The sequence below is a fragment of the Hemitrygon akajei genome, chromosome 23, assembly GCF_048418815.1.
Source record: "Hemitrygon akajei chromosome 23, sHemAka1.3, whole genome shotgun sequence".
NCBI classification, from domain to species: domain Eukaryota; kingdom Metazoa; phylum Chordata; class Chondrichthyes; order Myliobatiformes; family Dasyatidae; genus Hemitrygon; species Hemitrygon akajei.
Window position 1 is genome coordinate 57,282,076 of NC_133146.1, and position 23,064 is coordinate 57,305,139.

The following is a 23,064-nucleotide window of genomic DNA, read 5'->3' on the forward strand; positions in this document are numbered from 1 at the left end:
CTTGTGCCACAATGAGGCTACCTCAGGGTGGAGGAGCAACACATTCCAACTGATGGCATGAATATCAATTTCTCCTTCCAGTTAGAAAACAATGTTCCCCATTCCCTCTTCTTCTCTTCCCCATTCTGGCCTCTTACCTCTTCTTCTTGCCTACATATCACCTTCTCCTGGGTCCCTTCCTCCTTCCCTTTCTCCAATAGTCCACTCTCCTCTCTTACCAGATTCCTTCCTCTCCAGCCTTTTGCCTTTCCTCCTGCACCTGGCTTCACCTATCACCTTCTATCCTCCTCACCCCACCACCCCCGCACCTTTTTATTCTGCTATCTTCCAGTCCTGAATAAGAATCTCGTCCCAAAACTTCAACTGTTTATTCATTTCAATGGATGTTACCTGAGCTGCTGAGTTTCTCCAGCAGTGTTGCTCTGGATTTCCAGCGTCTGCACAATCTCTTATGTTTGAGATTAAATCTCTTTGGTCACAGATGCATTTTCAATTAATTTTTTAACCCCTTTGCATTCTGGCCATAAATTTTTTTTTAAAAGCAGTTGCCCTGAATCTGGGTTTGTGAAAATATTTCTTGAATTTCTATACCTGTTGTCTTTAGTAGAGGCGCCAATCTGTTTAAAATATAGTGTTGTGAGGGAAAGAGCAGTGTAATGAGGTAAAGCAAGGTATAATGTGGGGTTATTTCTTTCAGTCTGCAAGATGGTAGTGTAAAATAATGGATGGTGATCTAAGTTCAGAAGTTACAAGTAGTTGGAAATAAATATTATTATTTTAGTTTGAAAAGATTTCTGAAGTTTGGCACATTTTATAACCATGAATGTCTTTGAGGCAAATTCTTGTTAAGTTTGATAAATGTTGCCTATTGGAGGTTTAAAAGGATTTAATTTTAAGTAAAATCTGTTTTAAGTTTGTAGCAGCACCAAAATGTGTTAAGTATTGTTTTCAAGACTCAATTTCTTAATAACTTATCAATTCATCATTCATTTGGGTTAAGTTTGCTGCACATTTGAGGTTGTTCCATACAGAAGCAATAAGATAAAGATCCACCTGTGGCTCTTTTTCACAACTTCTGTTTTTGGCAACAACTCATGTCACATGGATTCCATCTTAAATATCACCTTTCCATGATCACATCTTCTGGTTCTGATAAAGTGTTATAAACCCAAAATAATATTTTATTCCTTTAAGTAATATGGGCAAGGAAGGTTCACTGATTGGCTTTACTGTAGAAATAGTGAACTCTCTTTGCTTTTCTAAATGTAATTTTATGCATTGTGTCCACGTGAGGTTGATTCAAACAAAGGAAAAAAGGATAAAAGTTCGCCTATGGTGTATATTCTGTTTGCTCAACATGTCATTTCTGTCGGTTTCCCTTCTTGTCCTAGGATAACTAGGGAGAGGGTGAGACCACTCAAGGATAAAGGGGGGAACACTTGCTTGAATGCAGAGAATATGAGTGAGGTACTTAATGAGCACTTGGCTTCAGTATCTAACAAGGAAAAGGATAAGGATGACCAAGATTCAGTGTTGAGTGTTTAACTACATTAGGTCTTTTAGAAGTCAAGGAGGAGGAAGTGTTGGGCCTCCTAATGAGTATTAATGAGTAATGGGATTTACCCCAGGTTATTGAAGGAGGCAGCAGATGAGATTACTGGGCCCTTGACCAGTATCAGTGGGGCAAATGCAAGGAGACAGATACGGGGAAGATCCTTAAGTATTGCTGAGCAGAGAGATCTAGAGATCCAAGTTCATAGCTCCTTGAAAGTGGCTACACAAGTCAATATGGTGGTTAAGAAGGCTTATAGACTGCTTGCTTTATTAGTTGAGGCATTGAGTTCAAAAGTCAGGAGTTTATGTTGCAATTATAAAACTGTGGTTAGGCCACATATCTGGAACATTGTGTACAGTTCTAGTCGTCCCACTATAGGAGGGCTGTTGAGACTTTGGAGAGGGTGCAGAAGAGGTTTACCAGGATGCTGCCTGGTTTAGAGGGCATGTGCTAGCACAAGAGACTGGATAAACTTGGGTTGGTTTCGCTGGTGCACTGGAGTCTGTGGGGTGAAGATTATGAGGCACAGACAGAGTGGACAGAGCATATCTGTCCCCAGGGTTGAAATATTTAATAGCAGAGGGCATGCATTGAAGGTGAGAGGGGTTAAGTTCAAAGGGAATGTGGGTGGTAAAAATTTCTACTGGGAGAGTGGTGAATGCCAGTAATGCGCTGCCTGGTATAGTGGTAGAAACAAATACATTAGAGGCTTTTAAGAGGTATTTGGTTAGACACGTGGATGTAACGAAGATGGAGGGATATGGACGTGGTGTCGTTAGGTGTTTGGGTGTTAATTTGTAGCTGGTTCAGCACAACTTTGTGGGCTGAGTGGCCTGTTCCTATGTAGTACTGTTCTATATTCTATGTATTAGAAGATATGCAAAGTTACAATGATTAGATATTGGCAAACTATTAGAAAGCTGTATCAAATGATTAAAATAATACAGGTAGTGAATAGATTGAAATTAATCAAACAAATGTAAAAAAAAATTGTAAGTGTATTAAAAGGGAGTGGTAAATAAAATTTCAGTCCCTTAGAAGATGACAGCAGTGAATGAATAAATTCACTAGGTTGATTCTGCTTTGAAGACATTTCCTTATTAGGAAATGCTGAACTGAATGAGCCAGTAATCAATAGAAGGAGACAGATATGATTCTGCGAAGGCTTGACAGGTTAAATGCTGAGAGGATATTTGCTCTAGCAGAGGGACTTTGAACAGGAGGCATCATTTCTGAATAAGGAGTTGGTCTGTTTTAAAGTGCAGGTGAGGTGTTCAGTCTTTGAGAATTATGGAATTCTCTGTCACAGTGGACTGTGGAAGTAGAGTTATGAGATGTATTCAAGGACATGATAGACAGACTTCTGTATTAATCGAAAGTAAGAGTTTTTATGGAACAGAAAGCAAATTAGAGCCCAGACACCCATGATCTTATTCAATGGCAGAGCAAGTTTGATGAATTAAATGGCCAGATTTCTATTTACGTACTTATGAGAACTAAAAGAATCTGGAGGTTCTTGCACACTGTATTCTATGAAGTGACAACACAGTATTTGAATCATTTACTTTTATTACTTAAAGCTAGTGTTGGCATCATTTTTGTGTGTCACATGCCAAGTTGATCAGTATCAAAATTGACCCAAGTTTGTATATACAGAGGATTCTGGTTAATTGGGCCATTGGTTAATTGAAGCAGCCGTTTATTTGAGACAACTCTTAAAGAACAAAAACAAATCAAGAAAATTCTCTTCATTTAATTGGGACAGTATGCCGCTTAATTGGGACAGGTAACTTGCTGAACAGTTTCTAACTGGCATTAGAAGCTCCACCGAGATTAGAGCAAACAGTTTTTAAATAGAGTCAGTTGTGTGTGTGTGTTATCCATTTGAGCTGAAAGACGCCGATTCAAAAAGCAGTGACTTCTGATAATTTTGTGCCAGGAAATTTATTGTTGGATTATGATACTGCTTCCTTCAGGAAGGCAGTCATTATACTAGGTGTCTGTGTTGATTTTGTTCATTTACACTTCATCAAAAAAACATGGCAGCATATACTGGATGAATTCCTCTGTCGATAACTATTGGGAACTAATACACAGTTCTATAGTACTGTTGTAGTATTAGTAGCATTCTAGTTTGTTCTGTATTTCATTTAAATACCATAAGACCATATAAGATATAGGAGCTGAATTAGGCTATTTGTCCCAAGTCTGCTCCACCATTTCATTATGGCTGATCCAATTTTCCTGTCAGCTCCAATTTTCTGCCTTCTCCCTGTATCACCTCATGCCCTGACCAATCAAGAATCTATCAACCTCTGCCTTAAATATAGATAAAGACCTGGCCTCCACAGCTGCCTGTGGCAATGAATTCCTCAGATTCACCACCCTCTGGCTAAAGAAATTCCTTCTCATCTTTGTTCTAAAAGAAGCTTTGTCTTCTGGTCTTCGATTCTCCCACAAGAAACATCCTCTTTACATGCACTATTTCTCATCATACACTCAACCTGCAAATTAACCTTTCGGGAATCCTGCAGAAGGACTTCCAAGTCCCTTTGCACCTCAGTTTTTTTTTGTATTTTCTCTCCATTTAGAAAATAGTCAACCATTTAATTTCTTCTACCAAAGTGCATAACCATACACTTCTTTGCCCATTCACTTAATCTAAGGTCTTCTATAGCCTCTCTATTTCCTCAAAACTACCCACCCTTCTACCTATCTTCATATCATCTACAAACTTTACAATAAAACCATGAATTTCATCATACAAATCATTGATATATAATGTAAAAAGAATAGGGTCCCACATAGACCTCTGTGAAACTCCGCTAGTCACCAGCAGCCAACCAGGAAGAGTATTCCCATTCTTTGCCTTCTGCCAGTCAGCCATTGCTTTATCAATGCTAGAATCTTTCCTTTAATACTATGGGTTTGTAGCTTGTTAAGCATACTGATGTGTGACACCTTATCAAAGGCCTTCTGAAAATCCAAGTATATAACATCAACTAGTTCTCCTTTGTCTATCCTGCTGTTATCAAAGGATTCCAATAGATTTGTCGGGCAAGCTTTTCCCTTCAGGAAACCATGCTGACTACAGCCTATTTTATCACATGCCTCTAAGTACCCTGAGACCTCATCCTTAATAATCAACTCCAGCATCTTCCCAATCACTAAGGTCAGACTAATGGGCCTCAAGTTTCCTTTCTTGAAGAGTGGAGTGACGTAAGTTCATGACTTGTTACTCAGTTAAGCTGTTGTTTGTCTTTTTTTAATGGTTTTTAAAATGTTTCCATGAAACTTCAGCTAATTGAGACAGCCTCTTACTTGGGGCAAAATGTACTAGTCCTGATGTGTTTCAATTAATTGGAGACCACTGTACATGCGCCTATACCCAAAATGTACCCTTTTAATAACCCCTTTAGTTACAGAGTACTAATAGCAGGGACCTTCGTTGTCTTCTGCTAAGTTGTTTCAAAGGGAGGGTATCAGAATATCCCATTAAATTGTCTACAGGTTTTGTTTCTTGAAGACTTGTTCTTATATTAGTTAATTCATAATTATGCTATCCATAATTGTAGGAGCCATGCATCTGTTCTCTCGCTGCCTAGTATTTTTTGTTGCACGCTTATTATGTTTATTATGTTAGTTAGTCATGTGGCTAGGAGTGTGATAGAAATAAAGAGTTTTAATTACGTGTTCATGCTTTTTAGAGTCAGTCTTGTTAGTTTAGAACTAGGGAATAGGTCGTGGTGAAATCTTTTTGTTGAGCATTTATGTCAGAACTCCAGAATTAAGATAAAATCCAGTTATGGCCAGTTCAAACAGGTTCCAGCTGATTCAAAAATGCTACAGCCAGTTCAAATCAGTTTTGGCTGGTTCAGTCTGGTTTCAGCCATATCTAACTGGTTCAAACTGTTTTGGGCCATATCTAACTGGCTGAAATTGGTTTCAGCCTGTTCAAGCTGGAACTTAAGGTAAAGTAACTGTTTGTAAAATAACATGATAGAATTCACCCTGCAGTTTGAGATGGAAAAACTAAAATCTGATGTATCAGTATTACATTGGAATAAAGGGAATTACAAAAGATAAGAGAAGAGCTGCACTAAGTTGATTGGAAGGGGCCACTTGCAGGGATGACAGCAGAACGCCAGTGTCTGGAGTTTCTGGAAGAAATTTGGAAGGCGCAGGATAAATTCATCTGAAAGAAGTGGTATTGCAAAGGAAAGATGACACAACAGTGGCTGACAATGGAATTCAAAGACAGCATAACAGCAAAAGAGAGGGCTTATAATGTGGCAAAAAAAGTGGGGTACTGAAGGATTGCAAAGCTTTTAAAAATTAACAGACGGCAACTAAAAATGCATAAAGGAGTTAAAACGTGAAATATGTAGGTAAGCTAGCTAATAATATAAAAGAGAAAACCAAAAGTATTTCCAGATATATAAAGAGCAAAAGAGACACAAGAGTGATATCAGACAGCTCGAAGATGACATTAGAGAGGTAATAATGGGGGGCAAAGAAATAGTGGACTGACTGAATAAGTATTTTGTATCAGTCTTCACTGTGGAAGACACCGTCAGTATAAAAAATAATCTAGTGCTTTCCTGGCATATACGACAAATAAACTCTTCTTGGGCTTCCAGCCAGGTACAGGCCTTGATTATAACTGACGTTTCAATGACAAACTCTGCCATCTTCTTCAGGACTGTCAGCATCATCCCTGAAGAAGATGGCGGAGTTTGTCGTTGAAACTCTGGTTATAATCAATAGCTGTTACCTGGCTGGAAGCCTGTAAAGAGTTTAATTGATGCCTTCAGTATGCCAGAAATTCGAGAGTATCAAAAAACAGAAGTGAATGTAATCACGATGGACCAGATAGACTACACCCCAGAGTTCTGAAAGAGATAGCTGAAGAGATTGTGGAAGCATTTTTAATGATCTTTCAAGAATCACTAGATTCTGCAATGGTTCCAGAGGACTGAAAAATTGCAAATTCTTTAAGAAGGGAGGGAGGTAAATTAAAGGTGAGTTAGCCTGACTTAAGTGGTTGGTAAGATGCTGGAGTCCATTATTAATAATGAGATTTTGGGTTACTTGTAGGCCTTTGATAAAATAGTCCGAAGTCTACATGGTTTCCTTCGAGGGAAATCTTGCCTGAAAAGTCTTTTGAAATTCACTGAGGAAATAACAGGCAGGATAGGCAAAGGAGAGTCAGAGGATGTTGTATATTTGGATCTTCAGAAGGTCCTTGACAAGGTGCTGCATTTAAGACTGCTAAACAAGATAACAGCCCATGGCATTACAGGAAAGTTACTAACATGAATAGGAGATGGGCTGAGTAGCAGGACACAAAGTGTTGGAATCAAGGAGGCTTTCTGTGGTTGAATGGCAGTAACTAGTGGTGTTCTACAGGAGTCACTGTTGGGACTGCTTCTATTCACATTTTATGTCAATAATGTAGATGATGGAATTGATGGCTTTGTGACCAAATTTGTGAACAATACAAAGATAGGTGGAGGGACAGGTAATGCTGAGGATGCAGGGAGTTTGCAGAAGGATTTAGACAGATTAGGAGAATAGACAAATAGTGACAGTTACCGAGTAGGGAAGTGCATTTTGGTAGAAGGAATAAACGTGCAGACTGTTTTCTATACAGGGGATCAAATTCAGATATCAGTTTTCCAAAGGGAGTTGGTAGTCCTTGTGCAGGATTCCATAAAGGTTAACTTGCAGGTTGAGTCTATGGTAAGGAAGATAAATGCAAAGTTAGTATTCGTTGTGAGAGGACTAGAATATAAGAGCAAAGGTCTGATGCTGAGACTTTGAGGCTTTCATCAGACCACATTTGGAGTACTGCAAACAGTTTAGGACCTTTTATCTAATAAAATGTGACCTGGCATTAGATTGGGTCCAAAGAACGTTTATGATAATTCCAGGAATGAAAGAGTTGATGTACAAGGGGCATGTGATGGTTCTGGGCCTGTACTCACTGGAGTTTAGAAGAATGAGGAGAGATCTCATTGAAACCTGTTGAATATTGAAAGGCCTAGACAGAGTGGATATGAAGAAGGTGTTTCCTATAGATGGGGGAGTCTAGGACCAGAGGGCACAGCCTCAGAATAGAGGGATGTCCCTTTAGAATGGAGAGGAGGAGGGATTTCATTAAGCCAGAGGATGATGAATCTGTGGAATTCATTACCATAGATGGCTGTGGAGGCCAAGTCGTTGGGTATATTTAAAATGGAGTTTGATGGGTTCTCGATTACCGTAGATTTCGCACTACAGAGCGCACCTGATTAAAAGCCGCTGGCTCTAATTTTAGAAAGAAAATCAATTTTGTACTTGTACAAGCTGCACCGGATTTTAGGCCGCGTCGGATTTTCGGCCGCAGTTGTCCCACGTTGTAATATGAGATATTTACACAGAAAGATATTACACGTGAGGATTTTTTAACTTTTAATTAAATCCATATGGTAACATAAACAAATACATATTGCAAATGCTTTTTTTCGAACCGTGCCTGTAACGCGGCTACTTTTAAATATACGTTGCGTATACTTTTTTACTGAACAACATTCCAATATCTCCTAACGACTGGTAAAAAATATATATACTGCAGCCTACCAGGAAAAGTTATTGATCGCCTTTAACTTAAAAGCAGCGTTTTGCTCAGATCTAATGCCGCTCGCCCCCACCTTCCCGTTTATCGCAAACCGGTATTTCCCACAAGACGCGGCGAAACCGGGTGTGATGTCATAGCATCCCGGGATGTAGTACAGAAAACAAATATAGTTAAAACACTTCTAACTTTAAATAGAAAATACTAACAAATGAATTACTAAGCGAAAATATTATAAACTAAATAACTGCCATAAAGGCAGCACAATGCTTTTCTTCGAGTGTTTTCCATGTTGATGAGGGTGAGTACAAATGACTGATTTACAATAATTTAATTGTGAAAGTGCGCTTGATTTATCGTACAATTTCATTGGACCTCTGTGAACTACTCATCAATTTTATTGGTCTACTGTTACGAGGCAAAATGTTTTTGGCGGCATGAAAAAAAATCATGCATTAGCCGCACTGTAGTAAAGGCCGCAGTGTTCAAAGCTGTTCAAAATGTGGGAAAAAAGTAGCGGCTTATAATCCGGAATCTACGGTAATAAGAATGTGGGGAGAAGGCTGGAGAATGGAGTTGAGAGGGATAATAAATCAGTCATGATGGAATCAGATAGCAGACTTGATGGGCTGAATAGCCTAACTCTGTTATAATGAATAAGGATTATATTCCATCTGGGTAGCTTCCAGCTTGATGGCATAAGTATTGATTTCTCCAACTTCCAGTAATTTCTCCCCTTCTCCTTTCTCTCTTTTTCCATTCCCCAGTCAGAGTCAGTGGATTCAAAGGTTCAAAGTACATTTATTATCAAAGCATAAATACAGAATACAACCATGAGATTTATCCTTCCACAGGCAGCCACAAAACAAGAATCAGCATGGAACCTGTTCAAAGAAAACAATGGCATAAAAAAGAACAAATCGCACAAAAAGTGAACAAATAACAGACAGAATAGTAAACATCAAACTATAGAGTCCTTGAAACAGTATAGGAGTGTCTGGTTTCATTCAGTTCAGTTTAGCGCTGTCACTCGTTGACTGCAGGCCGCAGAGCCAGTCTGCCCTGAAGCACTCTGATCAAATCGCACAGATAGCAATAAAAAAGAGTAACCAGAAGCACATGTAACATGAACTGCAAAGTCTTCTAAAAATGAGTTCAATCCACAAACTTTGCCCAACACCCCAGGCTCCTGCCCCTTCCTCAATGAGCAAGAGGGAGGGGATGACTGGTTAAACACGGGCAAACGGCGCTGAGAACCTGCTCGCCTTCCACTCTCACCTTTGTTGACACAACAAACTTTCAGGAGAGAAAGAGTTCAAGAGAATTTCTTAAAACAATAACAATAAAACATTAACAGTTTCATTTGTTACAATCACCTGCTTTAACATTTTGAACAGTCAGGTAAACTTACAGAATTACATATTTACGGAGGCAGCACACCCTAATTTTGAATATTCAATATGTACAGCATACATCAAAATATCTACTGATATTTTAAAAGAATATATTTTGAAGGTTTTGCTTATTTTGGTGGATTTTACCACTGCTTTTAAAACCTAAGATCCAGCGGTTTGCACAATGCTTTACAGTACAGGATTTAATTCCTGCCACTGCCTGTAAGGAGTTTGTCCGTTCTCCCATGACCGCGTGGGTTTCTTCTGGGTGCTGTGGTTTCCTCCCACAGTCCAAAGACGTACTCTTTGGTAGGTTAATTGGTTATTGTAAATTGTCCAGTGATTGGGCTGGGGTTAAACTGGGGGATTGCTGGGCAGAACGGCTCAAAGGGCCTATTCGGCGTTGTATCTCAATAAAATAAAATATTGTTTAATGTCATTTCCAGTACACAAGTGTAAAGGAGAATAAAATATATGCTACTCGGGATCCGATGCAGCACAAAAAAAAACAAAATATGATAATGAATGCAATAACTTAATAAACACATTAGATAACTTATATACATAGATTAATTATATGTTCAGAAAGTGATGTTAGGTACAGAAGTGTTTGTGCATAATGTGACTGACGAGGAATGATTAAGTAATGGTGGAGGGGTGGGATAGTAGGTGAAGATGTTGATCAGCCTTACTGTTTATGGAAAGTAACTGCTTTTAAGTCTGGTGGTCTTGACGTGGATGCTACGTAGCCTCCTCCTGATGGGAGAGGGGCAAACAGTCCCACTGTTGGTTGTCATGAGGCTTTCAATGCATATAATTTTAAGGAATGGTGTTCTATTAAGTATCATGATATGTACAATATGTAGCTGCAACAAAGAGTACAAATAGCTTTCCTAAGGTCGTTACTAATTGTGTAGATAACTTTTATTGGATAATGATCTCTTAAGAAGTGTCAGATCTTCTTGCAGTTTTTCATAAAATGAAGTGTTGGGTCTAAGGTGTGGCTTTTTCAAACAAAATTAATTAGATGGGAGGATAGATTATAACCATCAGCCTTGATCTGTTATTTGGCAAATGAGTGCTATCACTGCTTTAATCCAACATAATACCAACAATAACTATTTCCATTGATTTAGAAAAATTCACAGCTTTTGTGTTTTACTAACTCAGCACTGAACAGCTAAGAATAAATCACTTTCTGCTAGAAAATTTCTCGACCATTATGTTATGTATTAAATATTTGGAATAGTTTCAACATTTTTGTATCTAACTGCCAGGCAACTGAAATATAAAAGGTAAGATAATCAGCCAGATTTTCCGGGCGGTTTCAAAGAAATGGTGCTTGCTATTCATGATGCTGACAGCTGCTCATGGACATAATGTGGGTTTCTGAGCCCAACTTTTCATTATTCAAGATTCATTTTGGTAGGAAGCTCTGAACAATATGCCAACTAAGCAAGCACCAAAACAGATTCCAAACTTGAAAGCAAGAATTTACTTTTTTTTAGTTTGGTGTAAAGGTGCTCAGACTCTAAAGCATGGAGTGCAGATGAAATTGTAGCTGCCTGGTAGATTGTCTTCCAGGTTTGAAGATTGGAACCATTTTCTTCTGATGGCCAAATACACTTATTTTTATGTAAAATGGGGGTTCCCAACCTGGGGTCCATAAATCCCTTGCTCAGTGGTATCAGTCCAAGGCATAAAAAAGTTGGGAAACCCTGATTTAGAGATGCAGTGCAGAACAGGCCCTTCCGACCCAACAACCCACTGCCCAGTAACCCATCTATTTGACCCTAGCCTAATCACAGGACAATTTACCTATTAACCAGTACATCTTTGGAATGTGGGAGTGACCCAGAGAAAGCCCACGCATTCCCAGGAAGGAACTTCCAAGCTCCTTATGGAGGACACCAGAATTGAACTCCAAACTCCAACGCCCCAATTTGTAATATTCTCACGCTAACCACTATGCTAGCATGGTGCCCAACTTGGAGAGTTCAGTGAATTTTATCATTCATGTGTGACTTCACTGACATGGGCTCCCAAGGTGTGGAAAAAAGTCCACAATCTCTGGGGTCTGTGTATTGTCAAGAGGTACTTTAGTACAGTGGGGAAGGTAAAGCGGAAAAGAGTAAGATCTCTGATCTGTTACAAATCTCATGGTTTCCCAGGCAGTAGTGATTTCTCTCACCAGATGTTGAAAATCATGGAGTGTATCTACAGCAGGAATGTGAAAACCCTGGAGAAGTAGTACTGCAGGATCATCAAATCATTATCCCCGACTTAGAGGTTCATGTTGCATTTAACTGACTCCAGTAAATGCTGCATTTCATATGTTCCCAAGACCAGACTCCTTCAATAACCTGAAACCACTGTAGAAATTCACCATGAGGACACAGGAGACACTGCAAGGATGATTCAAATTATTTATTGATCCTCAATAAATGATTCATCAGTTCAAGTACATCATTGCTCGTGACTGCTGAAAATGGAGGAGCATGTGGAATATCACTGAGTATGTTCATCAGAAGTAGACAGAGTCCCGGTAACAACGGAGGAAGGAGTGCCACCTTCCATGTTGTTCCACTACCTGTGGCGAAGCTTGCAAATCCCATAGCAGCCTCATTAACAAGCTCAGAACACACAGACCTGGAAGGGATACAAGCCAGTTCTTGACCTCTTGTGGCTGACTTAGAAGGAAGAAATGAGAAACAGAAAGAGGCATTGAGAAGATGTGATTGAGAGGGAGAGGAGACAGAAGAAACATGTTAAAAATATTTCAGTATTTTTGCATCAGCAGTTAGAATTAAAAAACAAAGTTAGACTTCATCTACAATATTGAATGCCATTGAGGTTGCTTTGTCAAAACTAAGACACTTTTAACTCATAAATAAGCAATCCCTAACTTTATATGATGGATAGAAAGAGAACTGTGCAAAAGTCTTAGGCATGTGTATATAGCTGGGGTGCTGGAGGCTTTTGTACGGTACTGTATTTTTCAACATGGAGTGGAGAAAGAGGTTGTAAATCTGATGGGAGCAAAGAATGTTGGGAATGGTGAGGGTAGAGTGCCGTAGGAAGGGGTGACGGGGTTCAGACACACCCAGCCCTGATGGCCAGGCAAGGTCATTTGATTACTATTGGTTTATCAGTCATTACAAAATGTATCTCTGGTGCTTCCCACTCCCACCCCTCCCTCTTCCCCTTTTCCCAACCACGTTTCTCCTCTCACTGCCCCTTTCTTACTCTCAGTCCACAATAGAGACCCATATCAGAATCAGGTTTATCATCACTTGCATTTTTTTGTGGCAGCAGTACAATGCAATACATGTAATTACTACAGTACTGTGCAAAAGTCTTTAGCACCCTAGCTCTGTATATATACGTGTCTAAGACTTTTGGCACAGTACTGTAAGCACTGCAACTTTGTGCCCTTCAAGAATTTTGCAGTGATGTACCAATGTAGTTAAGATGTGGAGTAGCAGGGCAACTTAGATAGCAAATTCTGAAATTTAGTGTTAAATTGCATTTGTGTGGATATTGCGTGTAGCTGTTTGATTTACTCCAAGGTGCTGACTGTCTTCTCACTGTCATTTTTACAAAATCTTAAACTAAAAACAGAATCATTAAGTGTAACAGATTTTGACAGTGGCTAAAATATGCAGATAGCTACTTGTGCATAGAAATACTGGTCTTCGTATCATTTATTTGAGCAGGAAAGGTTTAGACAATTGTCATAATGATAAGTCCTTAAAATGTATTTTATTGTCTTTTGATTGAAGCAATATACAGAGCAGTTCTTGAAAATGTCACAAGAACAATGAATCTTTTGTTATAGATATCTGAGACCCATCATAAATTGGGGGACCACTTCATCAAGCACCTCTATTCCATCCACTGAATAGGAACTTCCCAGTGGCCAAACGTTTTAATTCCAATTCCAATTCCCATTCCCATTCCAACATGTTGGTCTATGGCCTCCTCTTGTGTCAAGATGAAGCCACTCTCAGAGTGAAGGAACAACACCTTATATTCTGTCTGGATAGCCTCCAACCTGATGACATGAATATCGATAGCCTGAACAGCAACAATGCTTCACTACCAGATGAGCTCAACACCACCTATGTCTGCTTTAAATGGGAGACTATAAGGAGGGTGAACCCTCACAAGGCAGCAGGCCCTGATGGAGTACTTGGTAAGGCTCTGAAAATTCATGCCAACCAACTGGCGGGAGTATTCAAGGACATTTTCAACCCCTCACTGCTACAGTTGAAAGTTCCCACCTGTTTCAAAAAGGCAACAATTATACCAGCGGCCAAGAAGAGCAGTGTGAGCTGCCTTAATGAATATCGTCCAATAGCACTCACATCTATGGTGATGAACTGTTTTGAGAGGTTGGTCATGCAGGAATGAACTCCTGCAAGGACCTGGACCCACTGCAATTTGCCTATCACCACAGTAGATCTATGGCAGATTCAATCTCAATGGCTCTTCACCTGGCCTTAGATCACCTGTGATCTATGTCAGGATGCTGTTCATTGACTATAGCTCAGCATTTAGTCTATAGCTGCTTATCGATAAGCTACAGAACTTGGGCCTCAGACCTCCCTCTGCAATTGGATCTTCGACTTCCTAACCGGAAGACCACAATGTGTGCGGATTGGTGATAATATCTCCTCTTTGTTGATGATCAACATTGGTTCACCTCAGCGGTGTGTGCTTAGCCCACTGTTCTACTCCCTCTATACTCATGACTGTGTGGCTAGAGATAGCTCAAATACCATCTATAAATTTGCTGATGATGCCACCATTGTTGGTAGAATCTCAGATGGAGATGAGAGGGTGTACAGGACCGAAACAAGCTACAGCAAGTTGTAAAATTAGTCAGCTTTATCTTGGGTACTAGCCCCTTGAGTATCCAAGACATCTTCATGGAGCAGAGTCTCAGAAAGGTGACGTACGTTAATAAGGACCCCCATCACCCAGGGTATGCCCTCTTCTCATTGTTGCCATCAGGAAGGAAATACAGAAACCTGAAGGCACACACAGCAATTTAGAAACAGCTTCTTCCCCTCTGCCATACAATTTCTAAATGGACATTGAACCTATGAACACTACCTCACTTTTTTTGATATATACTATTTCCGCTTTTACACTATTTGTAATCTATTAATATATATATACTCACAACACATACCAATGATACTATGTAAATCTGATTGTGATATCTCCTTCCAGTTAAAAAAAAATCCCTTCCCTTCCCCTCCCCTCTTCTTCTATTCCCCACTCTGGCCCTTTAGCTCTTCTCACCTGCCTATCAACTCCTCATGGGACCCTCCTCCTGTGATCCACTCTCCTTTCCTATAAGATTCCTTCCTCTCTAGCCTGTTACCTTTCCTACCCACTTGGTTTCACCTATCACTTTATAGCTATCGTCCTTCCCCTCCCCAGTCCCCAACTGTTTATTCTGATGACTTCCCCCTTTCTTTCCAGTCCTGAAGAAGGGTTTCAGCCTGAACATTGACTATTTATTCATTTCTGTAGATGCTGCTTAACCTGCTGGGTTCTTCCAGCATTTCATGTGTATTACTGAGAACATCTGCCAATATTTTTACAGTTAGACTGATCCTAGCACAAGATGGATTTGGTTTCCAATAGACTGTCTTTTTGTTCTCAAAATAAGTAAAATGGGCTGCTGGTATTACCGCTATTCACTCATTTTGCTTTCAACTTTGATATATTTAAAAGACATCAACACAAATTTATTTTAATTACTTGAAAAATGATTTTTGGACATTTGACTCCCAACATTTGTTAACAGAAAGGGAAATCCTTAATTGACGACTTCTGTTCCCCAAAGAAAAGCACACAAAGAACCATTAGCATTTTAATGGAAAGCAATACCTTTTATTAACTTTTTACATTTCTTACAGGAGAAAGTAAGAATACTCACAAAACTATTTCAGTATAAAGAAATTCTCTAGTTTTTACCTTGGTTCTGTTGGTATATCTATTTCATTTAGGTCTTACCATTTTTATTTGAGCTATAAGTTTTGTTATAGTTATTTATAAATTTATTGATTAGTATCTTCTTTACAAAACAAAGTAATATACGCTATTTTTGCTGTTTCATCATGAAAAATAAAAACCAAATTTAGGCGTAGAAAATTAATATCATTAAGTCAGAAAGTATTATAAACCATTTTGGCATAATTCTTAATTATCATTATGTGGCATACAACTAAAATGTCTTCCTATCTGCATTTAATTGAGATTCATTATAGTTGCAAAATTTAATTTGCAAGATACAACTTTTGAAAACAATTTCAATGACAAAAACTTGAGTTAATATCTATGTTCATTCCATCTTTGGGTGATTTTGTGAAGAATTTCTTCCTCTTCAACCTTTTTAATGTTGCAGCAGAAGAATGAATTGTGGTTGAAGTAAAAGACCTACAGCTTACTGATGCTTATTCAATAGGCTCTGTACAATTTGTTCTGTCATAGGTAGTTCTGTATTTAAATTTCTGAGTATGACAAATAGCTCCAAATAATTTGTTGAAGAAGAGAAAAAAATGTATAATTTCTTTGACATTGGAGGTAATCAAGTACAAAACTGAAGAATATCATTCCAATATTATTCAATTTCACCATCTTCTAATTTACAGACAAATCCAATCTAACCTGACCAATGACCAATAATGACTCAGTTCAACAGCCGGTATAATCCTATGGTTTAACAAACTTCAAACAGCACTCTGCAATCCTCAGGCAAAACTAAATCTTAGCCTTAAGTAAAGGCTATGAAAATCATTAAATTGCTGAGTGAAAGGAAGGAACATTACTTAAATAGTTTTAGTGTATACCTATAAAATGTTACAAGACTATAACACCATAAGCCATAGGAGGAGAATTAGGCAATCTGACCCATCGAGTCTACTCCACCATTCAATCATGGCTGATCCTCCCCCCCCCCAGCCCCACTCCCTGGCTTTCTCCCTGTAACCTTTGATGCCGTGTCCAATCAATATCGTATCAATCTCTGCCTTAAATACACCCAACGACCTGGCCTCCACAGCTGCCTGTGGTAATAAATTCCACAAGTTCATCACCCTCTGGCTAAAGAAGTTTCTCGGCATCTCTTTATGATTGTATAATGTACTAATTTTGACTACACTTTGACCAACTTGAGAGAAAATTTAACTAACATTAGAAATCTGGCAAGAAACTTTATCTATTAAGTAATCACACCCCCTCCTTCCCTGAGCTCCTCTCCAGCTCTCTCTCCTATGTACTTTATAAGGTAGGGGCACATTAGAATCTCGGATCCAGTTGTTTTGCATATACTATTGATGTTGTTGCACATTTGCTAACAGAAATAGTATTTGAATAATTTAAGCTTTTTATTCTGGTTTCTTTCCGATACTTTTCAGTTCTGAATAAGGTTCTCGGCCTGAAACGTCGACTGTTTATTCATTTCCAAAGATGCTGCCTGGCTTGCTGAGTTCCTCCAGCATTTTGTGCATGTTGCTTTGGATTTAAACTGGTTAGGATTGCATTTCCTTCCTGTATTTTTCCCCATTACCTACCCTTGAGCCCTAATTCATTACTTTAAGTAGGTTTCACTGTCATCCTTCTCATATTTTCCTATGAAAGAGGAGGCCATTTGGCCCATCTAGTCTGTGCCAACTCTGAGAGCATTGCCATCAATCCTGTTCTTCTGTTTATTTTTTGAAAGCCTGTTCTCTTGGGCACACATTCCCATCAACATGCCCCTGATTCTCCTGCCAGCAGGGTCAGTTTACAATAGGCAATTAACCTACCCACACATCTTCAGGATGTGGGAGGAAACCAGAGCCACTGGGCGCAACTTGCGAGGTCACAGAAAAAATGTGCAAAATCCACACAAGTCCAGATTAAAGCCCAGTTACCAGAGCTGTGCACTGTGCTGACCTGTCATTGTAAATCAGTTTATTAAGTGTGCTAACAAAGGCTGTTTAATATAGACAACTTCAAATAAGCTGAAATATAAATCTGTGATTTATGGATCAAGGACCAGTGAAGTGTCATTGGCCATTCGATTTAATACTTTTAACTCCAATATTTCATATATTTTTGACCAGTTTTGTGTTCACTAAGTTCACAAGATCAATATTGTTAATTGTAAAGGAAAAGAATAAGTATTCAATAGTGATGATGACTAGGCTATCTTCTATGGTTAAATCATTTATAGATTCCAACTTTGCATATTGTATTTTCAAATAAATGAAAACAAATATCAGCACTTGTCATAGTATGAGTTAAGTTTGTTTTCCTGAAGTGTTTATTTTGAATTGCTGACATAAAGCCTACTTACTCCCTTTTCGTCCATTGCTGACGTTTGCATTTGCATTTGCACTCATTTCCCATAATAAGCATTTTATACAGCTTCTACCAAATTGCAGTAGTCAGTTTTAACATACTTGGAAAAGGGGAATGAGATTTGCAAATGATAAATGGGGAAGTTGACTACCTAACTAATAAAGATTTGTCTTAATCAAGTATGATTTGTCAGAACAGGAGCGCATCAGGGTCAGGGCAGAAGCAATGAATAATACAGCATTCACAGGAGGAAAGGACCAGAGAAATGCGTAATAAATATGCTGTGATTACCCAGTGCTAATTCATATTCAGAGGATGAATTATTTCAGACCAGTCACAAGGATGGCAAGCCCTATCGGCCTTCATAGAACTGTTTATAGATGATAAAAAAAGTTATTTTTTTTACTCCCTTAAAAATGAGCTTTTTATGTGTTTATCTTCAAGCTCGTAGTTACCTTGAATATAGTTATTTAGGAGGTATCGTTCGAGTACCATGGCTGCACTTTCTGCTTGTGGCTGTTCTCCTCATGAAAAGGGCCAAAGTTCGTCAGTTGTGCTGCATACTGAATAAAAAAAAAACTCTTGCAAAATTGATGATAGCCCCAATTATTTATCTGTGCAGACAGTCAGAGTGAGGCAGATGCCATTGTGCCCCACACCAGGATGAAATTAATGTATGATGTTTTGATCCCTATGTGTCAAGACAACAATTCATTTTGTGATATTCCAGCAGACATGCTTCTTTTCCTTGTTTATTGACTTCACTAGTCATTGACTATGAGGAAAAAACACAATTCATCAAAGTGACAATGTTTTACCCTCAATTACTGTCTGTGGCATTGTCACATTTGCTGGTAGAAATAGATTGAATCATTAGAACCAAGGTGAAGATGTCAACTTGGCAGCCAAACGAAACAGAGAAAAATCTAATTAACCAACCTGCTTTGAATCAGCGGTATTTAATGGCATCTGTTTTCCTTTTTGTCTGTAGGAGGGTGTGCGAGATCAGCTTAAAACATTTTTCTCAGTGTATTCTTTTTATCGCAATATTCTTAAAATGCATTGAACCTTTGGGGAGGCATTATGCTATTGAAAATCCCATGAGGCAAACCAGTACCGAAGAAATACCTTAATGGGAACATCAAATTATAGTCAAATATCTGAAAAAAAAATTATCTGGCTACATTGTTATCTCCAGCATTTAACACTTGCAGAAACTCCAAGAAAGATATGTTGTTGCCAATTTTATTTAATTTTTCTTAATTGTTAAGTTTTGATTAAATTTTGATATGTTTGTAGAGATTTTTAATATACATTTCATTTTAGATGCTTCCTACTTGCAGAAAAACAGATGATTACTTTTGATCATAAACTTCTCTAAGTACTCCTATTTGTAATTGTCTTCAAATAATTTAAGGCCAAAAATTAAAAATATAGATGCCAGTTCTTCACATACATATGTTTAGATGGAATGTGAAAGGATTAAATGTTTCCACATTTCATCAATAATTATCAAATTGGAAGTTTGAAGCAGTTTTTTCTCTCTCAAGTTTTATGCCTTATTTTGGCTTCTAAAAAAAATGATTGTGCATTTCCCCTAATCTTTTAGTTCTCTAAGAGTGACCTGTGCATTTACAAAATGGTATAGAAGACAACTTCATTTTTGTAGTGTTTTCCCAGTTCCTATTGTTTCTGCAGAAATTAGCCTCTCTGCTGGTTGCAGTGGAAGTTGGCCGATAATATAATTGAATTTCGGTGAGGTTTTGAAAGGAGTTGACTCACTTTAGGTTGTCTCACTGCTTCACATACTGAATAGACTTTGATACATTTTTATCAAACTTTTTAAAAACCGGTGTAACTTAACAGTGAATGTTATCCTTGGGTTACAGAACAGATTGGACAGGAGATCCTGGAGAATCTGCATCATGACAAAGAAAAGATTCAACGAGCTCGGGAAAGGGTGAGTTTGAGATTGTGTAATTGAAGAGGACTTAAGTCAAATCTCTGGAAAAAAAATGGAGCAAAATAATCATCTTTGAGGACTTCAAAGAATTCCTTTTTTTTAATAGTAAATTTTTGCAGAGATAAATGTATATTAAATGCTAAGTGGAAAAAGCCAACCTGTAGTCCTAATTTACTGACTTTTATAGACAGCTCTTTTAAGATTTCTATCTGTTAGAGTGAACAACAAAGTTAACATTGCTAACACTCATGCTCTTTCATGAACTGTATCTAATTTTCAGCTTGTTTTCTTCATACAGCTTTGGATTAGTAAACATCAGTTAGCTTGTGCTATCTGGAGTTTAATTGAAAAAATACTGCATTGATCAAAAGTGGCTCAATTTTCTGAACATATTAGCAAAAGAAAAATTGTTTTGCACAACAATATTTTATCCCTATATTTAATATATATATAAGTGCTGCAAACTGTTCAATTCAAGGCCATGGCATAATAATTATTTAAGTGAAAAAGTATTTTTAATTTTCACTATTTTTTCACTCATGGCCTGTAAGTATCCTGATTGGGCTTTAATTTGTTAAAAGAAAGCTGCTAATTGAAGTAAGGCTACACTAAATTTCTCTGATTGGTTGTAAACCTCTGAAAATGAACTTGATATTTGATTTTCAGCAGCCATTGTACTTTAAATTTATATCCAGCAATCTGTGCAGTCAGTTTTTCCAACTCACAGATCGTATGCATTCCACGCCAGTGTGGGAAAAGAAATGCAAATTCATAAACACAAGAGATTCTGCAGATGCTCAGAATCCAGAGCAACACACACAAAATGCTTGAGGAACTCAGTTGATCAGGCAGCATCTATGGAGAGGAATAGACAGTCGACGTTTCAGGCCACGACCTATTCCTGTCCATAAATGCAAATTCATTCCTCTTTGTTCATTCCAGAATTTTAACTTCAAGAGCACAGTTCAGAGGGTATTTTTTTTATAACTGCATACTTCCACAAAGATAGCAAAAGGGATCAGTTCAAAATCAACATGCTAGCTTTAGACTTCCCAAAAGATTAGTGTGTGAACTTTTGTACATGTGTATACCTTAAAGGAATTCAGTCTTTTTACATAGGAAAGAAATTTAGAATAGAAAATAGAGAATATTCCTTATAAAATGTGTTTACAATGCGCAATTTTTTTATGAATTCTAGGTCATAACCTTGACTGTTTCAACCCATGCTTATGTTCACCAAATTATTTTTATTAAAGCTAATGTTCTTTTACATGGCGAATATAAATGAACAAAGTTGCCTGTGTCACAATATTTTTTAAACTCCTAATGTTGAAAATATACATTAGATTTGTCACCTTGTGAAGGAAAACAGTATGGGTTATATATTGGAAGTGCACTGCTTTCTTGGAACTGGAAAGATTTTTTTTATTTGATGTACTAGTCTAGTCATATTTATTTCATGGTTGAATATGAGTGCCTTTCTTCTAAAAGTGTAAAATGAGTGACTATCATTGGCGGTAGAGACCTGTTTTCAGTTTGAAAGTTGAACTTTGTGTGAAATAACTATGTAGTCATGTTCCGTCAAGTAAATCTTTGTTTTCCCATTTTCCCTTTCAGCTGCGTGAAACTGATACAAACCTTGGTAAGAGCTCAAGGATCTTGACAGGAATGTTTCGAAGGTAAGATCAAGGTAGGAATCTGTTGTGCTTTTTCTGTAAGTAACCTTCCTCCTCCCTTAAATGAAATACTTATGTTGCAAAAGTGTTACACAATTAAATTGAGTTTCCTTCTTGGCTACATTTGTGCTATTTTTCAGAGATATATGTAGTTCAAAGTATGCAAAGCCTCATCTCATAGAACAAAATATAAAATGTCAGTACGTTGGAAGGCATTATTTCATACTAGCTCTTCTAACATCATGGCTAGCGTAGACGACAGCTTGTGGACATGTTAATAGTGACACACATTTTTCTTTCTGATACATGTGTGCTTTGTGATATTTTGTAATGTTCACTTTTTTTGGAGGTTTTAATTGATTCACAATACATTGGTCAGTCTCAAGTTAAAAATCAGGATTTGGTCGTGGAGAAGTTCAGTTTCTCTTTACACTTTCATTTCCGCTGTGGAATAAAGCCCACAAGCTCTTCCAAAATTGGTCACCCAAGATAAGTGATTAGGAAAATATTGCATTTGCAGGTGAAAGTAGCCATGATTAAGGAATAGGAGATAGAAGCAATGTTGATAGAGAATATGTCAGTTTTCAGTCTGGGTTCCTTTAAAGCGGGGGTTCCCAAACTTTTTTATGCCATGGACCAATGCCATTAAACTTTAAAAGAAGATAACTTTGACTTGCATCCAAAACTGGAGACTTTATTATTGCATACACACCAAATTAAATGAAGCAATGTTCATTGCTATCCATACTGCTTCTGTTCAATCTTAATTCCACATGCAAACCATGAGTGGGGCAATTTGGGAAAAGGCCATTTTCACATTATTCATTCTGCATTGCCACAGATGTATTTTGCATATGCATGTGTTTTTTTCTGTGAAGCAGATAATTTCAAACTATGATAGATGACCGTATATTCTAGACTGGTTAGTGATTTCTGACAGTGTACAATTTTTCATGAAGACTTTCTTTGCCTGGATGTCTGTAGTGCCTCTGGCTAATCACTGGCAGGACTTATGGAGTCCTTTAGGGATATCACTCCAGCTAGACTTACTGAATACTTCGATCAAATTTCTCAGGATAGGCTCATGGAGTGCTTCAGTCAAATTTCTCCAGCAAAGTGGTGTCCAACAGTTAAATCACTCAGGTTAGACTCATGAAGTTCTTAAGGCATATCACTGTGTAGAGTCCTTGTGACAAATTACTGGATAGTTTAAGAGGAGGATAAAATCAATACTAGAAGGAAGAAGCAAATAAGATCTTGCAGGATTTCTCACTCTCCCAACAGAAACTTTACGTGTATGGCAATATCTGAGGAGCAGTGCATATTTAATCTGGAGTTATCTAGGGAACCCGTCACAGTACTGAAATTTCAATTAAATGCCACTCTTTCTGTAGCACCTTCTGTTGCAATCAAGGTGTCTGCTACTCTTAACAGTTTTACTGTAAGCTCCTTGCAAGTTGCCAGCGGTAACTATAGCATCAAATAGTCTACAGTTTCTG

The 23,064-nt window shown here is 38.0% G+C and overlaps 1 protein-coding gene across 4 annotated transcripts in view; it reads left to right on the forward strand.

The window, feature by feature from the left end:
• Positions 1-23,064, forward strand: part of vti1a (vesicle transport through interaction with t-SNAREs 1A) — a 331,465-nt gene that overhangs the window by 168,064 nt on the left and 140,337 nt on the right. For 2 of the 4 annotated variants that reach the window (XM_073027730.1, XM_073027731.1), the window contains 2 exons: positions 19,816-19,886; positions 21,507-21,579. In XM_073027730.1, the coding sequence (XP_072883831.1) occupies positions 19,816-19,886; positions 21,507-21,572 (137 nt within the window). In that variant the 3' untranslated portion in view covers positions 21,573-21,579. The remainder of the gene's footprint in view (positions 1-19,815; positions 19,887-21,506; positions 21,580-23,064) is intronic. The other 2 variants (XM_073027727.1, XM_073027728.1) reach the window with 1 other exon arrangement.